Source organism: Sesamum indicum, linkage group LG10 (genome assembly GCF_000512975.1).
Source record: "Sesamum indicum cultivar Zhongzhi No. 13 linkage group LG10, S_indicum_v1.0, whole genome shotgun sequence".
NCBI lineage: Eukaryota > Viridiplantae > Streptophyta > Magnoliopsida > Lamiales > Pedaliaceae > Sesamum > Sesamum indicum.
The window spans coordinates 16,892,652-16,913,560 of NC_026154.1; the positions used below are offsets into that span (position 1 = coordinate 16,892,652).

The 20,909-nt window shown below is 36.9% G+C and overlaps 4 protein-coding genes across 7 annotated transcripts; 2 read left to right on the top strand and 2 right to left on the bottom strand.

Moving 5' to 3' along the window:
- On the top strand, positions 634-1,927 carry LOC105172990. Its single transcript, XM_011094618.2, has one exon. It carries the CDS (start codon positions 1,031-1,033, stop codon positions 1,487-1,489), a length of 459 nt encoding a protein of 152 aa, XP_011092920.1. The 5' UTR covers positions 634-1,030; the 3' UTR covers positions 1,490-1,927.
- LOC105172991 lies at positions 5,344-7,761 on the top strand. 3 transcript variants are annotated; one of them, XR_002287865.1, is made up of 6 exons: positions 5,344-5,717; positions 5,861-6,113; positions 6,375-6,507; positions 6,620-6,817; positions 7,164-7,323; positions 7,490-7,761. XR_002287865.1 is itself a non-coding variant. In XM_011094621.2 (4 exons), the coding sequence occupies exons 1-4, from the start codon at positions 5,501-5,503 to the stop codon at positions 7,526-7,528; spliced, it is 1,101 nt and encodes a 366-aa protein (XP_011092923.1). In that variant the 5' UTR covers positions 5,345-5,500; the 3' UTR covers positions 7,529-7,761. The 3 variants fall into 3 exon arrangements, 1 of the variants encoding a protein (XP_011092923.1); XR_002287864.1 differs by having other exon boundaries at positions 5,861-6,507; XM_011094621.2 differs by lacking the exon at positions 7,164-7,323 and having other exon boundaries at positions 5,345-5,717; positions 5,861-6,507.
- LOC105172992 (calcium-dependent protein kinase 4) lies at positions 7,932-13,935 on the bottom strand. Of its 2 annotated transcripts, none has more exons than XM_011094622.2 (9): positions 13,648-13,935; positions 12,280-13,157; positions 12,010-12,153; positions 11,783-11,935; positions 11,242-11,357; positions 10,857-11,024; positions 10,221-10,445; positions 9,444-9,588; positions 7,932-8,249 (listed from the first exon to the last, which is right to left on the bottom strand). In XM_011094622.2, exons 2-8 carry the CDS (start codon positions 13,052-13,054, stop codon positions 9,466-9,468), a joined length of 1,704 nt encoding a protein of 567 aa, XP_011092924.1. In that variant the 5' UTR covers positions 13,055-13,157; positions 13,648-13,935; the 3' UTR covers positions 7,932-8,249; positions 9,444-9,465. The 2 variants fall into 2 exon arrangements, with proteins under 2 accessions (XP_011092924.1, XP_011092925.1); XM_011094623.2 differs by lacking the exon at positions 13,648-13,935 and adding an exon at positions 13,507-13,619.
- Positions 15,020-19,023, bottom strand: LOC105172993 (mitochondrial phosphate carrier protein 1, mitochondrial). The gene is made up of 6 exons (XM_011094624.2): positions 18,664-19,023; positions 17,621-17,970; positions 17,485-17,528; positions 16,505-16,719; positions 16,282-16,406; positions 15,020-15,481 (listed from the first exon to the last, which is right to left on the bottom strand). The coding sequence occupies exons 1-6, from the start codon at positions 18,799-18,801 to the stop codon at positions 15,412-15,414; spliced, it is 942 nt and encodes a 313-aa protein (XP_011092926.1). The 5' UTR covers positions 18,802-19,023; the 3' UTR covers positions 15,020-15,411.

Sequence of the window (20,909 nt, forward strand, 5' to 3'; positions counted from 1 at the left end):
GGAATCGCGTTCGTTGAACTCGCCATTGTAGAATCTCGAGTGAAAAGGAGATCAAGTAATCGTTGAGTATTCAGGGACTATCAAGATGATCGCTCTGATACCATTTTGAATTTAAAGCTGAAGGCCATAATAAAGAAATCAAAACTCAAAGTATGAGAGATATCTGTGTAAATCTTCATATATGCAAAACAGAAATGAAGAAGTTGTTTAAATAGCGTATACAAGGCGGGAGTTATAGTTCAACTAACTAAACGAATTACAGCTACTCTGTTTAACAACTAAAATTGCAAAGGTGCTACATAACTAATAGAAACGTTACAAAGAAGAACACGATTATACAAATAAACGTCTTATATACAAGTAGCCTGCAGAGGGTCCGAACTCTGAAACTGTCATCAAATACGATAATGTAATTTAATTTCACTTATCTTTATATCATCTTGTGATATTAAAATATAAATTATAGTGTAAGAAGGTTTTGGGCATTATTGTAACAAGGATATGAGTGAAAGGTAAATTTGGAGGGTGAAATTCTATATTTTTCCACCACATATTTGTTAAAAATATAAAATTGCCTGGTTGATTTTTTTCTTGAGATTTTTCAGTGGAAATCTCACCAGAAATTGGTTTGGGGTGCAAATAACTAAGAATGTTGTATTTGAAGGGTGCAAAGCAAATAAATCTAGTCCTAGTAGTCATGAGTCAGCTGATTATTAGGACGAGTAGAAAGCGTAAAAGAATTAAAAAAAAAAAAGAAAGAGAGAGAGAGAAAAGGAGAGGGCCCCAGCAGCAGCAATGCAGTATAGTTGCAACCTTGAAAACCCGAATAAAACAGGCTGTGATTGTTAACATTACAACCCACCTTTCCTTTGAGAATTTGAGATCTCATTCCTGACCTTGAATCCCCACCCCCACTCAGGTCCTTCTCTCCTCTTTTCCTTCCAATTCCATTTTGTTTTAATTAGCAGCAGAAGCAAGGAAGTTGGATCCAGTTTCATACAATCATCCCTAACAAAAAGCTGCTACGAGAATGAGTTCCATGTTCCAGCTGCAGAGCAAGCAATCTCTTCCGCTTTCACAAGCCCAAACCCAACAGCCTGGAATTCGCCGGAGGCTTTCTTCTCTCTCACTCAACCTCAAGATCCAGCCCTCCTCTTCCCCCGCCGCCGAATGGGCTCTCCGTCGCTCCAAATCCATTTCCTCCATGGGAGAGTACGCCGGCAGTTCCATCAGGAAGTGGTGGGTTTGGGGATGGGACTGGATCCTCTCCCGAAAGCCCACCTTCGCCACAGATCTGGAGATGAATGAGGAAGAAACAGCCGTCCTGGGCACCCACAACAAGGGCAGCTGGCGCCACGTCTTTTACAAGGTCACCTCTCAGCTCCGCCGCAAGCTCGGTGGCGCCGAGAATGTCGGACTCCCCCAGACCTGCCGGTACGATTCCTTCAATTACTCCAAAAACGGCAGGCCGGCCTCCCTCATCCGCTAAGATATTATATTCTTCTCATCCATCCATCCAATATTCCTCGCTCCAATAATATTCTTTTGTAATGCCAATCTCCCTTTCGATTCGATTCCTTTCCTGGGTGCAATACCAATAGTATATGCATACAATTACGCGGTTCTGTAAAATGGAACTAGTTCCAGATCTTCACGGCGCAACGCATCACATGAATTAGGCGATCCTGATCCTGATCCACCTTGGCCAATCGGCATGATCAAATTCTCATTTTGTGCGTGTGATTGTTATACGTACCTAGTATATGAATTTGAATTTGTATGATACTCTTGAATGAATGATGATTATTTCATTATTTTTTGTTTTCTTTTTGTAATTTGTGTTTGCTATTTGTAGTTGTATTTAAGCGAGCAAATGTACAATTAGCACCTTTTATCTTATATTTGTTGGTGGGGAGATGCACTTGTTCGTTCTACTCCAATTTCCTTCCGATTTCAAATATGAATTGTGAATTGTGAAGAGGTCTGGAGCCAGCCAGGTAGGCGGGTCCATAGTAAAGATTTTCTTTGTTTTATAATAATAATAACAATAATAATAATAATAATAAATTTTGTGTGGTTGACAGTTGGACTTTGGAGGAGTAGAATTTGGGTTTGTAGAGCACATGGCGACACCCAAACATTAATTCATTAATGAAATGAATATTGCAACTACTTAAATCGAAGCCGGTAGTGTACTGTACTACTGCTCCTCAACGATGTGCAATTGCAAATGCAATCCCCTCAGTTTTTTGTAATGCAAATCCATACCATTAACATCATGTGTCTGTGTCGGTGCACCATCTCTGTTCGTTCATAAAGTCATTGGGTTAGAAATGGAGAAATTATTATTAATTAAAAAATAAAATTAGGCAAGGTCAGGGTTGTCGGTGGATGGTTCTTTTTTCTTTTTTTTTTTTTTTTTATATACGAGAAATCAAAGTTTGCTTCGAAATGTAATTGTGGGAACCCATGGGCAGTTCTGTCTTTTTGCGACATCACCAATTGAATATTTAAATGAGTTAGAATTAGAATTTAGAAGCAGCACATGATTTTCATAATTGCCTTCTGCTGCTGCTGCTAATATTATTATTATTATTATTATTATTATTATTAAAACTAGAGAAATATAAGGAAGGAGTAGGACTGCTGACAGCATGGCATCAGCCTGCTGACGGTAATATACACATTAATTCTGTCCATGCCGGCTGCCAATTACCATTCATTCTCCATTTCATCGCATAATTAATATACATACACAATTTAAGGTGTATAATGGGTCGAATTGGCTCAAAATCGACACTAACCAATTCGAAAAAACTCAATTTAGGATTCGTCCACTGTTGTTCATGATCACTATTGAGTGGTCCTAAGTCTTTAAATGGCCAATTGGGTCCATTTATAAACTCAGACATAGCCCGTCAATTGATCTTGTGTCAAACGTGCGTATTTCTTTTTTTTTTTTTTTATAAAATAAAAGTTTTCTTTTGAACAATTTCTTAAATTTATGGTAGTATTATGAAATAAAATAAACAATAAATTAAATCACACAAAAAAATCATAACTAGAAAAAATAATCAGTTAAAATCATATAATAAACTTGGATGATAGTAAATTTAAAAGGAATTTATAATAAATTGTGCCCTTGCTGTGAAAAAACAAGACAAGCCTCTGTTCAGGACAAAAATTCGGGTCACACAAAATAAACCCGAACCAGATCAGGACAAGAAAAAAAGAAAAATTTTTATAAAAAGAATTAAAAATTAAAAAATATAAAAAAAACAAGGATAAGATTGTCGGCAGAAAACAACAAAGGCCAACAGTCATCAAAGTAGGAAAGCCAATTGGAAATTACATGACCGACAAGCCATTATGACCGACAGTTGGAAAGGACGAGGCAATGACGAACGTAGTGACGTCATTCGAAAGAGACAAGATGATGACGAATGCAATGACATCATCACAAAACAAGTTTGGAGTCCGAATTTGAGTCTGCGGACGCTTATAAATAAAGATGCAATGAAGCAGAAGGGGAGTATCAGAAAACTTCTCCTACTCTTCAAAGCATTAGAATTCTGAGTCTTTTTAATCTTTTGTAGTGTTTTAATCTTTCAGTTTATAGGGGTTTCCCCAACGAGTCAAGTCCTCTCTCTTATGAGAGGCTAAACAGTTGTCTCGTCCAACGGAAGATAATATCTATGTAATCTTCTCTATATTTCTTCAATAAAAATAAAGCTTCTGTTCAACCTGTTTATCCAAAATTCTCTTAAGTCCCTATATTGGAATCCCTTTTACGCCCTAAAATAGGAAATGAAATAGGGTTGTGTTGTTTGTTCTGAAGGAGCCAAGTGTCTGAGGACCATCTGCTGTGGTAGTGTGGTTGGAGAAAGTCCGTAAAACCGAGAACTTGAAATACCCGAAAACAAAGCGGTCAAAGCAAAGTATGAATTTATGGGTTTTTAATTTATTACGAAAACATGTTGAGCCTATTTCTAAGCATAAGGGGTAGATTATCTAAGAATAGCAAGAAGATTTGATTAAAGAACCAATATTGTTAAAATCTGGAAACTAGGGGACCATAAGTGTCGACCACAAAAAGCGTGGGACTAGAAGTGATAACAGCCTTATCTAATGGGACCAAAAATGCATTTTACCTAAAATAATTTAAGTTTGAATAAAAATTATATAAATAATAAAAGAAAGTCTATGGGATCATATATTCATCTCTATATTCATTACTTTGACATTTCTTCTACCTTTTCATAATTACAGAATACCCCTGAGAGCATTTCTATCATTGAAAAATTATATTAAAATTTGACCAGGTCAATAGGGATATTTTGAAATTTTAAAGGTTATTAGGGGTGGTTTCTGTAATTTTTCAAAAGACAAGGATGATTTGTGTAAAAAACAATAAGTGAGGTGTGTAAATGTAATTATTATTATTATGATGATGATGATCATCATCATCATATCATCTTAGTGCTAATTATTTTCTCAGTCACTAATTATTGTAAGTTATTTGTTACTTATATATTAATTTATTTGTTATATAAAAAAATAAATACAAACATCTATACTATTATAAAAGAAAAGTCTTGAATCGTATCAATTTTTTATTGCTCAATTTACCCTTCAATCCATTCTATATTTTCAAAAAAAAAAATTGTTCACAATAGTAATTTAAATATTTCTTAATCATTTCATAATTAAATTTTTTTCCTTTCAACCACGACTCCATTTCTCTCGACCCACTACCCCATGTTTCCCCTCACCTTCTTCATATTTTTTTTTTCACTCACAAACTTTCATATTTTTAATAAATTCATAAGTTATAATTTATTTTTTTATTTTTTACCTTCCCCTACATTTATTTCTTATCATATACTTCTTTATTCCTTTTCACCATAAACTACGCTTGTATCTTTTCACAATTTTTTTTCTTAATCTCATACTATGATTCTTTTTAGGAATAATTGCAATCTCCTCCCTTATGATTTGGTGTAATTACTCATAGGCTTCCTATAATTTGAGAAATTAAATTTATCACCCCTAAGGTTTGCTTCTATTTAACAAATAAGTCCATTCGTTAGTCAAAATTCAAAACTAAACTTCAATGGTACTAAATATAATTTTTCGAATCACAGAAGATCTACTTGTAATTACACTAAACTTCAGAAAATGAGAATATAATTATCCTTTCTTTTTATATGCTCGTAGAGAGTGCGTACAACACCACTAATATATATAAAAAGAATTAATTAACTTTCTTCAATATTTATGGAGGTGCAATATGTGAACCATACAACTTGATACAGGCGTAATATATATAATAGTATAGATAATTTCATCTCACAAGTTGGTATACTGTCCACCACCACTCATTTTTGTTGCGGACAAAAACTAAAACAGCAGGAACAGGAACTAGCCAGCCATTGTTAATCCTTCCTAGTGAGCGTGAGCGCGAGCATGGCCATTGCATAGCAACAGAATAATAAGAGATATGGCCGCCTTCACCAGTACCTCTATCCTCTCGCCCTCTCAGCAGCTGCAGCGCCACCTCCGTCTCCGCCCTTCTTTCCTCTCCCCAAACAGTCTTTCTACCGTCCGCTCCCCTCCCAATAATAAGCAGCTCAATTATTTTGACATTAGGGCAGCTGCTACTCCCCTTTTCGCTGATCCGGACGTACATGATTTTGCTTCAACATCTCTTACGACCAGTAATTTCATCAAATTTCTTTAACACTCCTACAATCTAGTTCCGCCTAAAATTCTCACCTTGATTTACTGTCCAATTAATGGATCGATTTATGTATGTAAGTATTGTTGTTCATACGTATTTGTTTCCATTTCATCAATGAAGGCTGGGCAGAATTTGCTGAAAACGTATCCGGTGAATGGGACGGATTTGGAGCCGATTTCACGGTGCAGGGGAAGCCCATCGAACTACCGGAAATGGTGGTCCCCGAGGCTTACAGGGAATGGGAGGTCAAGGTCTTCGACTGGCAAACCCAGTGCCCCACTCTCGCTCAATCCCATAACAACTCTCCCTCTCTCATGTACAAGACAATTAAGCTCTTACCCACCGTCGGGTGCGAAGCCGATGCCGCCACCAGGTACAGCATTCAGGAGAGAAATATAACTGCACAACATAAATCTGCCTTTGCATATCAATCTACGGGATGTTATGTTGCATTATGGCCTACGGCTAACCAGATTGATAGTGCAAATAAACCAATGCAGTTAGAGCACTGCTTGATTGATCCTACTGACAAAGAGTCGCGGGTTAGGATAATTCAGGTCCTTGAGTTACAAGAATCTGACTTGAAATTGAAGAGTATTACAGTCTTTGTTGAACAGTGGTACGGTCCCTTCAGGAATGGGGATCAGCTGGGCGGATGTGCCATACGTGATTCCGCATTTGCTGCCACTCAACCCCTGAAAGCTTCACAAGTTTCCGGTGTTTGGCAAGGCCTAGCTGCTGTTGCCGGCTTTAATACTTGTCAAACTGTATGTAATAACTCCTAGTATCTATCCTTCTTAGTAATAATTATTTCCATCCTACATTTGCATACATATAACTTAGTTTATATATAATGGAATTGTTTCTGTTGGGCAAAAGATGATCCAACAACTTGGGGATGAATGTGTACGCAAGTCATTCAGAGATGAGGCTGACCTCATATTGCTCCCAAAGCAACTTTGGTGTTCACTGAAGAGAGTAGAGGATAAAGGAACTTGCTGTGAAGTGGGATGGTTGTTGGGTGAGGGACGAGCCATCACTTCAAAATGCACCTTTTCTAGCACCGCAGAGCTGAAGGTAAGTTTGTTCTCTTTCGTGGTGATGTACATATATATCTGCATAATCACCAATTTTCTCTTTTCTTCTCCAATATACTACTCAGTTGATTAAAATACTATCATTAAAGGCTATTTCATGTCACACTACGCACCAAACTGTCGTCTAGGTCTTGATGCAGAATGTTCTTAAGGAAAAGGATGATTAACAATTTAACATTCAAAACCAAACGCCACCAAATGTCCTCTGCTCCAATTATATCTGTACCACCTGCCCGAACCCATGTATCCACTTGTGCTGCTAGGACTTTGTGCAGTTGATGGATTGGTGCCTACAAGAACAACTTTAACTAGAGATTAATGTACAGGTGGTCCTACTCTGGAGGGATGGTATCCCCATATGCGGATTGCCAATCAAAGAAAAAGAACTATATGGATCCTTTGGAATACAATGAATCATCAATTGCATATGAATTAATTTGTTCTGATGAAGATGCATGCAGAAAACAAAATCAGCATTTACTTCTGGTATTTTGTTAAGATACTGAAATTGGTAACCTTGCCCTATGCCCTTCTCAATTTGAAAATCATCCCTCCCCTCCCCCCAGGTTGTAAAGGCTTTTCTCCATTACTATTTCGCACACCCATGAAAGTATTTACTTATTTGCTGACATGTTATGCAATTCCCGTGCAGGAGATTGCCATAGCAAGTGAAACTGCTACTCCAGTTTAGTTCCCAATGTGCCTGTTGTGATGAGTTCCATCATCTAAATCACTTGAAGAAGTTCTACAGAATAATTTGTGCCAGGATAGTCAGGCAAAATCTATACGATATGCTTTTATGCTGGTCTTCAACTGTACCATGAAAGCTACATATAGTCAAACTTGTGCATTGATCCCACAAATTCTGTGATCAGACTTGACGTGCTTTAACTTCATAATCCAGCAAAGGATATCAAACCCCTAGGTATGACTCTTCGGATGTGGCGCAGAAAGGCAAAAAAGATGAGCAACTGAAGAAAAAAGCTAACATCATTGGATTCTGTGTATTATCTTAACTCAAGATTAACTATCTTCATTGAACTGATAATGGAAGATCTAAGAAAGAAAAACAGAAAAAGCAAGAACTAGGAAGATATCTAAATATTTTTTCCTTGAATAATAAGCATGAGGGCTGGAAGAAGTATAACAAATAAACATAGCACGATAGTGTACTAGCGTCACGGCTGCAACTATTCACCCTCCAAGTTCAAAGAATTACAATATTCTTATTTCCGTTAGTACATTCAAAATATTTACAACGACCTCTTTGGTTACAGCAACACAACTCCAGTAACTTAATACTGTTCTCTGTTCTGAATCGCCAGGTTAGTGAGGAAGCAAATGTCAACTTTAGAAAGCATCTGAACATTTGACCCAACATACTATTTGCCGAATCTCCTCAACCATCCTTCCTGCACACAGCATAAGTCATCTATATTTAAGAGGACCATTGCGACTTTAAAAGCTTCATGATTGAAATGATCCACGTAGGTCAGTAAGGGTGTCCCTTTTCCCACATAAACATGATACTAAAAACCACAAACTTAAATAAACAGAACAAAAGGATAGAATATTTATGTAATATTTATTACATTGTTATGCATTTGGAAGCAACTCCTTTTAGTTTCGCTATGCCCATGAAAGAATTATAATACTTGTTCTCTGTGGTTGATTGATTCAGAATTCCTTGGTATTATTACTATAATATCGAACTGGATGTGGTTGAAGCAACTAGGTTTGTACTAGTTATCCTTCCATCTCATGCAGTATCAGAAACAATCACCATTCAAACCATAGTGATTCTGATTTTGGATGCAAAAGTACATGAACTCTGACACACATCAATACAAGCAGGTTGCATATGCTGATTGACAAAATATGCACATGGAAATTATCATGAATGATGCTCTTAAAAGTGAATATGCATACGACTACATTCTTATATACTGCTTAGCTAATACTAAATGGAAGTATAAGCACAAGGGAAAAAATATTAACATATGAGGCAATGTTTTACCCAGTTAATCGCGAATCTACAAAAACAGAAATCATTTCAGGGGCCAACAGTAGTACCGAAATTTAAGGGAGTTCTATATAAGACACAGGATATCATGGTTATATTTCCAAACCACAAAAAGTAGAGGAGTCTTCTAGCAGTAAACTGAGGCAAACATAAAAAAATGCCTTTTTCTAATATACAATAATCTCAAACCGGTTAACATGTTCTTTATTTCCCCTCCACATAAATCCAAAACCATGCAAGTCAAACAATTGATAAACTGTGAATTAAAAGTTGTATTTTCCATCATGAAGTTCTGAATTTTAGTTGCGGGATAATCTCAGCTCACATGAAACAGCCGCTACGGCTCAATACTCTATTCCATTCCTTTGATATGAACCCACAAGGATGCAAGTCAAAAGTTGAAAAACTGAACAATCAGATGAGCCTTCAAACAGAATGGGATGTTTAGCAATGCTCCACATTATTCTCATATGCATCCTCAATATTTGTACAGTTTATGAAGGATATGGACATACACTTAGAAATGCTTTCGCAGTTATAACAAAACTAGAAAAGCAGAAAAATAGCAAAACTGGCTAACTACCAGTCACATGTTGAATTGAAAATCAAAGAGCTCCTGGACCATCTTTCATGCTCATATTCAAGCTGTTTCGCATTGTTCGCCTTCCAATGCCAGCATTCCCTTTTGTCATCATAGCAACAAATTCCCCGTAGTCAATCCTACCATCCTAAAAAACATATTTGATAGAAGTAAGCAATAAATTACCTGTATATTTTTCATCTTGCAAAACTCAAAGGCCAAGATTTTTCAAAAGTACATAAATGAGATAAAGTAGGTCAATTTATCACACTTTCTACAATGTAAGTTAAATAAATCATGGGCTTACTGCAAATACCTGTATCAGTACCTTCACGAATAATATCTTTTGGAGTTGTGATAGGATAAACTATGAAAATCAGTTAAAGTCATTAATCATATCAAGCTTGGACATAATCTATAAAGTAAAAAGGACTTTCTGTAGTCAGGCAAGACGTGGAAGATAGTGCCATATACTGAAATATGTTCAGAATAAGAATTTTTCGTGTGATAATAAGCAACTTGTTTCAATCAGTAAGCGTAATGGTCAGTTGAAATTTCACACAAAACATCAGCTAACATTTGTGCGTATTATTGAGAATTTGGTTTTGGAATTTCCTTTGGTTCCTAGAATTTCATTCAGAAGAACAATAAAAGAAGTACATCAACGTTTGGCACCCAGGTTGAACGTGATGCCGGACTTGCATTGTTGAATATTCGTGCCAATATTTAGCAACCACAAAAGTCAATTTACAAGATACATCAATATGCAGAATGACTTACATTATCTTGATCAACTTCCTTGATAATATCTTCAAGCAAAACATCTGTCATGCCATGTTCTACACAAGCCTGTTGAAGTTCATCGACTGTAATATAGCCACTTCCATCCTTGTCAAAATACTGGAATGCTGCCCAAAGATGTTCCTCACGTTCTAGTTTATTCAAGTGAATTGTTGCTGCTATAAACTCACCATAGTCAATGGTTCCACTATTGTCTACATCAGCCTGCAACAATGCGATGATTCAGCGACTACAATTGACTATAAATCTCCAAGACCAAAGCACAGAAACCACAAGAAGAATCCTTTCTGATGATTAGTAGGCATTGATTGATAGATGTGGAGGATAAAACCAAAATTGCAGATACACATCTCAGGTGAAAACTCTGATTAGCTACGGACAGCTGAGCATCACTAACATTTATAGATTATTGAAGATGAGAATAGCATTCTGTGTAGACTCTGAACTGGTATGTGAACTGGTATGCAAATAATCATTATAAACAAATGAACAGAAAAACTAAGTGTCTTTATCCTCAATTGCATGTGCAATAAGTGGTTTAAGAAGACATATAACTGAAGCACTAAACAAAATGCCAAAGCCAAGAATAACCTATTGAGAAAAAAGATGCTATACCGCATCCATAAGATCACGTATTTCTGTATCCTTTAAGGTGGATCCATATTTTCTTAAACCAGCTTTGAGTTCATCAAATGTGATTGCTCCGCTATTATCAGTGTCCATGGCCTTAAACATCTCTCTTAAACCAGCAATCTCCTCTTCTGACAAGCTTTCAGCTATTACCTGGAGGAGAAATAGGAGACCATTTAATTTTCATTTCCAAAAATTTGTGTTGAATCATGTATCTGCTGCTGAGAAGCAACATTTACATATGATTTGTGTCATGTGTAAACCAAGACATTATACTTGGTAAAACGATGTCTTGACCTGACAACAAACTCAATGTTTACAAAATTATCTGAAGCAAAATATAAAGCTCATGTTTGTACTTATTACGTACCCTTAATGCCATCTTCTTCAACTTGTTCATTGCAGAAAATTGTTTAAGACGAGAAAGAACAGCTGGATCCAGGGCTCTGTCAGGGGCTACCCCATTTTCACATATCCAAGGATGACCTTTATATTTTTGAGATACAAGATCAAAACAGTTAGATCAGCAGCACAAGAAAAAACCAATATACAATGTGATTGAACAGATATATAATCACTATCTCAGTAACATCATCTATATATCCACACTATTAAAGCTACCAATAATGTTACTGACATGCAAAGAACAACAAAAATGATATCTCTTCTAAAATATGTGGATATATATCTGCAGGGCAGAAATTTCAGCACACAGCAAACCATGCTGCCATGGAACTTTCATTCTGTTGCATAGAAAAATCAGTCCCAATGTATTGAGGGACATGCAAAAGAAACTTTTTACATACCAATCATATTATAATGACTAAATTATTGAGAAATGAAAGTGATGCTCATCGATCCAAAATCAAAGACACAAGTGGCAGCTAGAAAGAGTAGAACAGCAAACACACATAATACTTCATGAGCAGTCAAACGCTCTGAAGGTCTCATGCACAACATCTTCCGGATAAGATCCTTCCCGCTTTCTGATATCAATGGCCATGGGTCAGAATCAAAATCAATGTGTCCTTTCAAAACAGCATCAAATATTCCCTGCTGGGTTTCTGAAGATTAGCAGAAATTGTCAGTTGACTGCACCAGCAAATGAATCTGTACATTTCGTAGTAAATAAACTTACCAGCCCAAAAGGGAGGCACGCCACTCAGCAATATATAGAGTATGACCCCTGCTGTCCACACATCTGCTTCTGGGCCATAATGCTTCAAAAGAACCTCAGGTGCGACATAATACGGGCTTCCAACAACATCTGTAAAAATCTGACCTGAAGAAGCAAATCATGAATGAAGTTAAACCTACATCCATAAGGCGATCATCCCCTCCGAATGTCCAACACACACCAAACAGCAGCATAAGAATATTGCCAGAGAATAAGTATCTTTAACATCACCTGGCTTGAAGAAAACAGACAGTCCAAAGTCAATAGCTTTAAGAGAGAAATCATTGTCCTTGTTGACCAACAAGAAATTCTCTGGTTTAAGATCTCTATGCATAACTCCAAGCGAATGGCATGCCTCAACAACTCCTACAATGATCCTAGTAAGCTCAGCTGCCTTTCGCTCACTGTAGTGGCCCCTATGTATAATACGATCAAACAATTCACCTCCGGAACAGAGCTCCATCACAATGTGAACATACAGAGAGTCCTCATACGCCCCTTTAATGGTAACTATATTCTTGTGACCAGCCAGATGGTGCATTATCTGAATCTCCCTCCTAACGTCCTCGACATCCTCTTTAGAAATCAACTTCCTCTTTGATATAGATTTACAAGCATACTCAATGCCCGTGGAGATCTCAGTGCACAAATAAGTAGTACCAAACTGGCCCTGCCCTAATTTACGGCCAAGTGTGTAAATATCTCGGATATTGGCAGTCTTGTGACCCAACACAATGTAAGGTTGGTTGGTGGTTCCGCGGTTCATGCTATCTTTTATGGGACTGATGAGGGGTGACAAATTTGTGTTCTTTTTGTGGTTTGACTGGGTGTCTTTGGAGAACTCCTGAGCAACAAGGTGTTGGGAGGTGAAGCTGGTGGGAGAGTAACTATCAGAAGAATTGGAGCAGCCGGATGAAGTTTTGCGTTTGGAGTTGGACAGGTCTTCGGGCTCGTTGTAGCCCTGAAAAGTTTTGCCTCCAAATGATCCACGGCATGTATTGCCCATGAAACACCTAGCGTTCCCCTTGTCTCTACGCTCGCCTCAATTGCTTAGCAGCCTTTTTCCGCATCCAGTTATTGTTGACATCAATTCGAACTATGAAAGAAATCTGAAATATGGATTTACAGAAGGAAAGAAAGATTCGTGCCATTAGCTCCAATTGACAACGTAACCGGATTCAGAAGTTACAAGAAAATAAATGCAAGCAATGAACATTTTCTTCCGAGTCCCTAAGGGGAAAAATCTTACTAAGGAAAATATAAATGAACAAAAAGACGGGAGAAAAGACAAAGAATGAGATAGGTGACAGAAAACATGTGAAATCAGATCGGATGCACAATGAAAGACCTGGCGATAACACCATAGCAAATCAACACAATAGAAGAAAGAAACATGAACACATCCAACTATGAATCGAGAAAAGAAAATTGAAAAAGGAAGTAAGAAAAAATACATACGCAGATCATAAATGGGGATATATACATACATATATATATGTATGTATGTATAAAAAGAAAAGAGAAAGCTTTTTAAGAGAGATATCTAAGGAGGAAGGGAAAATGGGATCTTTGGAGATTATAGTAAAACAACAACATTACCAGAAAAAAAGAGTAACCGGAGGAGACATAGTCAAAGGTGTTTGTAGGTATATGAGTATGTGCGTCCGAGAAATACGTAGATATGTGTAGGAACATATATACATACATATATATATATATATAGAGAGAGAGAGAGAGAGAGAAGAGAGGTAGATAGTCTCTGTTAAAGGGGTGGGGGTTTGTTTGTTGGGTTCACGATTGAGGAAGACGATCAGCAGATGTTAGAAAGAGTCTCCACTCTCCATACTCCCGGACTGGACTCTTCTTTCCTTGCTCTTCTCCATCACATAATAATAAATAAACAAAAAGACTCTTCCTTCTTCTTTTTTTTAAAATAAACAAAAAGACTCTTCCTTCTTCTTTTTTTTTTTAAATAATTTTATCATTATTAATTTTGTTACTTTACTACAGCACCTTCTGGTTTTCTTTTAATCAATTTATATTTATTTTATATTCAATAGAAGAAGGCAACATTAATCAACTTGAAGTGGATAAGTGTCAGTCGGTAGGGCTATATATTAATTTAATTAATTAGTAGTATATTTAATTATTAGAAAAAGATCGACAGAGTGGTGAGATGACCAGCAGCAGCTTGCCTCCCTCCTTCCATCTGCTTTCCTTTGATGTTTCCTTGCTGTTGCTGTTTCTTCTATATACTATATTTTAATTATCATACCAAATCACAGCTGATTGATTCGCCCTTCTCTTTTTTATTAATTAATTTAATGTGATAAACAAATTTGTTGTAGCATTTCAATTCAGACAAGACTTTTTGTTTTTCTTTTTCATTATTAGTTACAAATATTTCCTTAGGTGATGTGATAATGAGTAGAAGGAAAAAGGAAGGGAGAATGCAATGGTGTTGACTTTAGCACTAAACTGGTGTCTTTACAGGAAGAGGTAGTAGAAGTATTCAGTTAATTATTAGAGGCAGGCAGCCGCAGCCAGGGTCTGGGTCAGGGATCAAATTCACAAATCAATCTTGACCCACTCCAAATATATATATATGTGAGAGGTGAAGTGCGAATGAACAACATATGAGTCGGTACGTGGCCGAGGGTAGGTATGTACAAAGACAATTGACTAGGAAGAATACTAGTAGTAGTATCATCACTAATATTAAATTGGTTTGTTCGCGGAGGAGTGGAGCTCAGCTCACATACCACCGGTGAGGAGTGTCAGACACCCAAACGATTACTATACTAGCTATATTTTGAAGGCGGTATTTTCTTGTGGCTGCAACGGCTTGCTTCTTTACAACTCATTTTTTACTTACCTATACATACCCTCCTCCCCAGTCCCCCTCATGCCGTCACTGCACCAATTTATTTAATATATATAAAAACTCTGCACCAAATTAATGCAAGCTTCCTTCCCAAGCCTTTCAATTTTGCACTTTATTTACAATTACATTACAAAATAGTATCATTTATCAACACAACATACAACCCAAAATAAGGTCCCACTAACTTGCCTTTCCTGCAATGCTATCTTCAGCCATCATCTCCCCAGGTTGCCAAAACTAACTGCTCTCAAACCATACAACTCTTGCAAGTTTTATCACGTCAAATCAAGGAACAAAACATCAACTCCGGAAATGTCAGTTTATTACCAGCTAAATTTTTTGGTGAAGGATACTAAAATAATAACTACAAACACCACCACATAGGCAGCCTCCAAACGAATCTTCGAGTGAAATGAGATTAAAGGATCATTAGTCACCGCATAGCATATCCCATATACACACACAAAATATTGGCTTGACTAAGGTGCTGCCTCATAGCCCAGTAATTCAGCATCTTTCAGATGCCTTCTCAGCCCTCCACTAGTAGGCCTGTATAGTCCAAACATTAATCAACTAGAAGCAAAAGGGAGTTATTTTGTCCAGGCACAAACCAAAAATTACACAATTAAATTTCAGAACAACTGTTTTAAGTCCTTGCTTTCTCCAAGTATATGTTTGGATCACACATCCTAATATGCACGAGAAATATCTGAATTTTTGTGGGTTGACCTACTGCTATACCCAATCTACAATTTATTTTGCCCTTGTCACTTACTTACAGCACCTCTTTTCAATGCCCACTTGTGTAGTTTGCATTCCAGTTTTAAACTTCATGCATGGATCCTGTTTTTTGGGCTGATATCTTTCATGCGATACCTAGTTCGCTAGGGCTACCATCACATCCTTTACAACAACTGCTTAACTATAGCCTTTTTGGGCATCTACCATATCAAGCGCCAATAACACAATGATGCAATTACTTGTTTTATTTGATACAGAAGAACCATGCATAGGGGCAGAAAATGAGGACTGCAAATGATACGGCCCTGGCAACTAAAAAAACTTGCATGTTACTTAGCTACAGCCAAACCAAATCAGTATGACATCGCAGCCCATGTGTGCTAGAGAGACTGTTTATTAAGGCAAGATTCAGGAAATTAAAACTGAAGGTGTTAGTCATGTAAACTAGAGAATGTGTGGTTTCCATGAGTGGAAGACAAGAGTGTCATTCTTAAACAACTCATTCAGATCATTAACCACCATCTTTTATTTTGATTTTTTCCGTAAGATAGCAAGATAGCATAAGATTGCTAGCAAAAAGCATCAACACTTGAAAAAGTCACACTTACAGTCCATTCAGCATTTTGATGCTGTCATAGAAAAACCACTGCAGAGTAACAACAGGACCAACAATTGCAATTCGGACAGGAAGACTTCTAGTAAACAAATTGGCCAGCCCAATGTTTTTCACAGCCTGCAAAAATACAATTTATACCCCTTTATTCCTATGTAAACAAGTATACTAGGACCTATACAGAACAAGTATACTAGACTTAATCCCAAAACCAATACCTGCATTACAGTTGCAGCCTTTTTATTGTAAAGAGATGAAACTATATTGTCAGCAGGATTAGAGATTACAGAACCAACAGCTCCAGCAGCATAGCCAGCTAAACATGTCACACCAAGTTGCTGGGCTTTTGAGCAATCTTCCCTCTTTCTTTGTATAATCTTGCGATACATCATTTCCACAGAATGCTCAAATGTTGTGAACATAACCATGGAAACTGAAAGGAGCAGGCAAGTTAGGAATTAAGTACACAGAAAAATTAAGAGATGAGTCTACGCAACTAGCATCATTATTCTCAAACATAAGATATTATTTGGTGAAGATATGTATCTCTTCCATTACTCTGCTCTAAATGCGTATTTATATGAAGTACATAGAAAACATGATTACCAAAGTAGTCCTAACTATAACAACAATGTTATCCATGGAATGCAGATTATATGTTTGGGAAGGTTTAAACTAGGATGCTTTGGTGCTCTTCTACTGACCTAAGAGGCAGTATCTAGATTTATCACTGAACACACAGTACGAAATGTCTTAGTGCCAATATAACTGGAGAGGCAAAATGCAAGTGGTCCAACATCCAACAGTTTTCTCTAACTTGAATTGCAGGGAGTTATAAGGCAGAGCTAAAATGGGGTATTGAGTACAACTTTTAGTTATACCCTAAAGTTAATTGTTGGGGTAACATCATGTACTAAGTGCATGAAAGAGGTCTTAATTGGTAGGAATTCCTAAAAGGGATATACCATCACATAATTGTTGATGAAGAAAGTAGCACTCTTACGCGATGAATTGAGGTCCAGGAGTCACAGTGCTGAAAGACCAACATTGAATAAAAGTCTTAAACAATACAGTTTCTCCAAGAAATGCAATTTGAAACCATCACAGAAAATTCTTCCAAATCAAAGTAGGAGAGCGTCAAATAGAAGCATATCTAGGCAATCAATTATAAAGTAGCTCACTAAATTAAGAACGTTACATGGCAAGTTACGACCCCAAAGTGGCAGAAGACCCTTGTAGAATCTGCAACCAATTTAAGTGCATGAATATCAGCATTGTCAAAAGAGAGATATCCTATTTAAATTAACCTCAGCTGTTATGCGTGCTTCAATTACCCGTAAAGTCCTTCATTAGCATAAAGTTTCGGAAATCCATCAACCAAGCCCTTGGCAAAACTTGACTGGGTTTGGACTCGAACTTTGACAGCTTCAAATGGGCAAAGAGCAACATCAGCAAATATTTGAGCAGATGCACTGCTGAGGAAGAATATCACACCCTTGCTCTGATCTTCCAATTGATCGCCATATATCTTTTTGAAATATTCATAAAGACCAAATCTACATCCACCTTGTACACCATATCCAAAAAGTTTGCCAGACCAACCCCTCCAAAGAGCAGAAGCGCCTTCTTCTCTGCACAGAGTACTAAATCCTGATAGTATGCCGCTATATTTAACTGGATTCACCTGAAACGTACATATATTACCAGAGGTATCAATCTTTCAAAAAATGTAATGAGGGCAGTGGGGCCTTTGGAGGTTTGTTTCCCTATCTTCTTTGTTTATTTATTTATTTATTTTTCCCTGTTTCGTGAGGAACAGGGTGGCACTGGGAACCTCACTTGAACTTGTATACAATGAAAATCTTTTCTGAGTTACTAAAGGACAAATAGTATCATCCGATAAAAGGGGCGAGAAAATGAATACCTAAGAGAAAGAAGTGCAGCGGCAAAGTGAACGATAAGAGAAAATTAGAGCATGCGATCAGTTAAATAGCAAATGACAACGGGAAGGCTGAGACATGCCTAAAGGATATTGGAAACAAAATCAGAAGACAGAGAAATTGTACGCACTGGCACAAAAGCGTAGAGGAGAAACTCCCAAATCTCCGAAGGCCGTTTCTGCGGTTTCAAGTTACATAGCGACCGAATACGTCAGCAAAGAGCCAAATGATCGGCATTTTGGGACGAAGGTAACGTGATGAGGAGAGAAATTGAAGCATGAAGTGCAGGTTTGGAAGTACTGCGAACGAATTTCGGAAAAAGAAAGGCTGAGTTACCATTTGCAGAGTCCGTATATTTATTAGAGAGAAGGCAGAGCAGGCGGTATGAGAATTGTTGCAAAAATTTCCATTTGGGGTGAAATGATAAAGAGGAAAACCTGCATGTTGACCTTCAAGACGTCGAGAGGGGTGATGGCAAGATGGGTGGCTCCAGCGCTCAGCATTCCACCAGCCGCACACACCCCGTAGTACTCTGCTGTAAACTCCTCTACTCTGCCTCTGCGATTACTCATCATCGCAAACACGCACCAAATGTGCCTGATGTTGGTGTTGAAGACTACTGAAGGCGGTTCAGTTTGGTATTGTTAGGCCTGGTTCCAACATTTTAGGAATGGACTGACGTATCCGAGAGAGAGAGAGAGAGAGGGAGGGAGGGAATCAACAGCTTTGTCTGGCTCTCAAATGCCTCCACGTTTTCATGCTTAGACCCGCAGGTTCATTACATTAGTCTATAACCAAAAAATGGAAATCATGCAGGCTGCAACCCTAATCCTTTAATTACTTATTGCCTCCTCTTGGGCTTGGGCCTTTCATTTTAGAGAAGTAAATTATTGGCCCACTCCCACTCTCCCACACAAATTAAAATAATAATAATAATAACCAATTCTCTCATTCTCTAAATTTTAATTTATTTAAATTGTTTTATATTTGCATTCCGTTTTGTACCCAAAATTCAAAACCCACGACATTTTCTCCGACTATATATATTTTTATTAATTTTTAAAATAAAAAATCAAAGATTCCAATTGAGTTTGAGACTGCATTTTAGTGTAGTTGGATAAAAGATTGGAGTGTAATTTTACGAGACATTTATTATAATATTTGATGCGTGTGATTTTAGCATGATTCTAAAGTTATTAAATTTTGATGTTGGATTTAGACTAATTGAATGAAAGCACTTGAGAAAGATGACTTGCAAATAAAAGGTTAGCACATCGATGCTTAAATTAGTCCCGAATTTAAAAATAGATAAATATAAAGACAAATTATAACGAGAAATCGTGAAAAAAAAAATGAGAATTTCGTAAACAAGAATTTGAATATCGGAATAATAATATAGTAGTGGAAGATTTCTTTGAAAGTGGCAGGGGGGTCCATTTTGAGGAGCCCCTTGTATACTAATGATCATCTGGTTACTATGATCTATTTCTTGAGAAAAAAAATACCTGGCAAGGAGTGAGCTGCCAACTCAATAAGTATAGCTAATTAGTCTATATATATAGATACATATGCAACAAGTAAAATATAATGCAACTATACCAACCAGTAAATATTCATCATATAATAACAACAGATATAAGATAACACATATCCATGATCATATATTACTCTACGACATCACATTTGACATTATCATTTATTTTCTTAGGGCCTTGCTTACCCGAACTAGCGTACATCATTCAATGGTTTTGTCGGCCATCCACATCTCTTTCAGTAGTATACAACACAGGACACCCGTCAAATGTGACATCCCCACACCACCCTAGTGTGTAGCAATATCACGACATGATATCACAATGAACATGGCATCCCCACACCATTCCAATATGTAGCTATCAGCACAAGATATTCCCCTCTACTTGGAATACCCTGGTACCCGTCGCGCCATGATACCTAGCTTTTTATCATTTTTTTTCCCCATACCATATATTATATCATCAATTACATCGCCATCACAACCCACAACTCGTCTCAATTAAATGATCGTAAATCATGGAATATGCTCCTCGTTAGGTAAGTCATCTTTTCATCTCAATTCACAATATTTTTCATCAATATTTTGGTTATTTAGTTTCAGCAAATAATTAATTTTCTATTGATAAGTCATCACCCAATACATTCCCCCATCAAATATAATATAGGGATAATTATACTCCCCTCTCCTGATGTGTGGTATGATTATACGTATGCCTTTTGTGGTTTGAAAAAGTACATTTAGCACCCCTGAGTTTTGTTTCGGTCTAGCAAATAAGTCCTTATGTTAGTCAAAATTCACTGAAGTGCTTATATTAACAAAAAAAATAAAAAAAAATTCTATATTCACGCCCAATTAACTTATTTAGGTCAACTAAATTATTTTGTAACCAAATTATCCTCATACGTCTTCACGCATTAATACATGTGATGAGGTATATCTTCATCATTATAAGAGTAGTTTAGTCCAAAAAAAATGTTTGGCCTACAATAAGAAAGTTTTAAGTCAATCAAAGAAAAATATAAATTTTTATTCAATTTTTTTTTTATAATATCAGCAAATTCAGTGAATTTTAACAAATGGGTGGACTTAATTGTTAGACGGAAGCAAACATCGAGAGCGCTAGATGTAATTTGCTAAACTACACAG

What these genes read in the sequence shown, in the direction of transcription:
- LOC105172993 (XM_011094624.2), bottom strand. Translation starts at nt 18,801, where the DNA reads ATGATGAGTAATCGCAGAGGCAGAGTAGAGGAGTTTACAGCAGAGTAC. An exon ending in GCTAATGAAGGACTTTACGG is followed by an intron (nt 17,529 to 17,620) that starts GTAATTGAAGCA and finishes AATTGGTTGCAG; the next exon opens with ATTCTACAAGGGTCTTCTGC. An exon ending in TTGGGGTCGTAACTTGCCAT is followed by an intron (nt 16,720 to 17,484) that starts GTAACGTTCTTA and finishes TGCTCCTTTCAG; the next exon opens with TTTCCATGGTTATGTTCACA.
- LOC105172992 (XM_011094622.2), bottom strand. Translation starts at nt 13,054, where the DNA reads ATGGGCAATACATGCCGTGGATCATTTGGAGGCAAAACTTTTCAGGGC. An exon ending in GACTGCTCATGAAGTATTAT is followed by an intron (nt 11,358 to 11,782) that starts GTGTGTTTGCTG and finishes AAAAATATAAAG; the next exon opens with GTCATCCTTGGATATGTGAA. An exon ending in TGAAGAAGATGGCATTAAGG is followed by an intron (nt 11,025 to 11,241) that starts GTACGTAATAAG and finishes TTTCTCCTCCAG; the next exon opens with GTAATAGCTGAAAGCTTGTC.
- LOC105172991 (XM_011094621.2), top strand. Translation starts at nt 5,501, where the DNA reads ATGGCCGCCTTCACCAGTACCTCTATCCTCTCGCCCTCTCAGCAGCTG. An exon ending in TTCAACATCTCTTACGACCA is followed by an intron (nt 5,718 to 5,860) that starts GTAATTTCATCA and finishes TCATCAATGAAG; the next exon opens with GCTGGGCAGAATTTGCTGAA. An exon ending in CTAGCACCGCAGAGCTGAAG is followed by an intron (nt 6,818 to 7,489) that starts GTAAGTTTGTTC and finishes ATTCCCGTGCAG; the next exon opens with GAGATTGCCATAGCAAGTGA.
- LOC105172990 (XM_011094618.2), top strand. Translation starts at nt 1,031, where the DNA reads ATGAGTTCCATGTTCCAGCTGCAGAGCAAGCAATCTCTTCCGCTTTCA.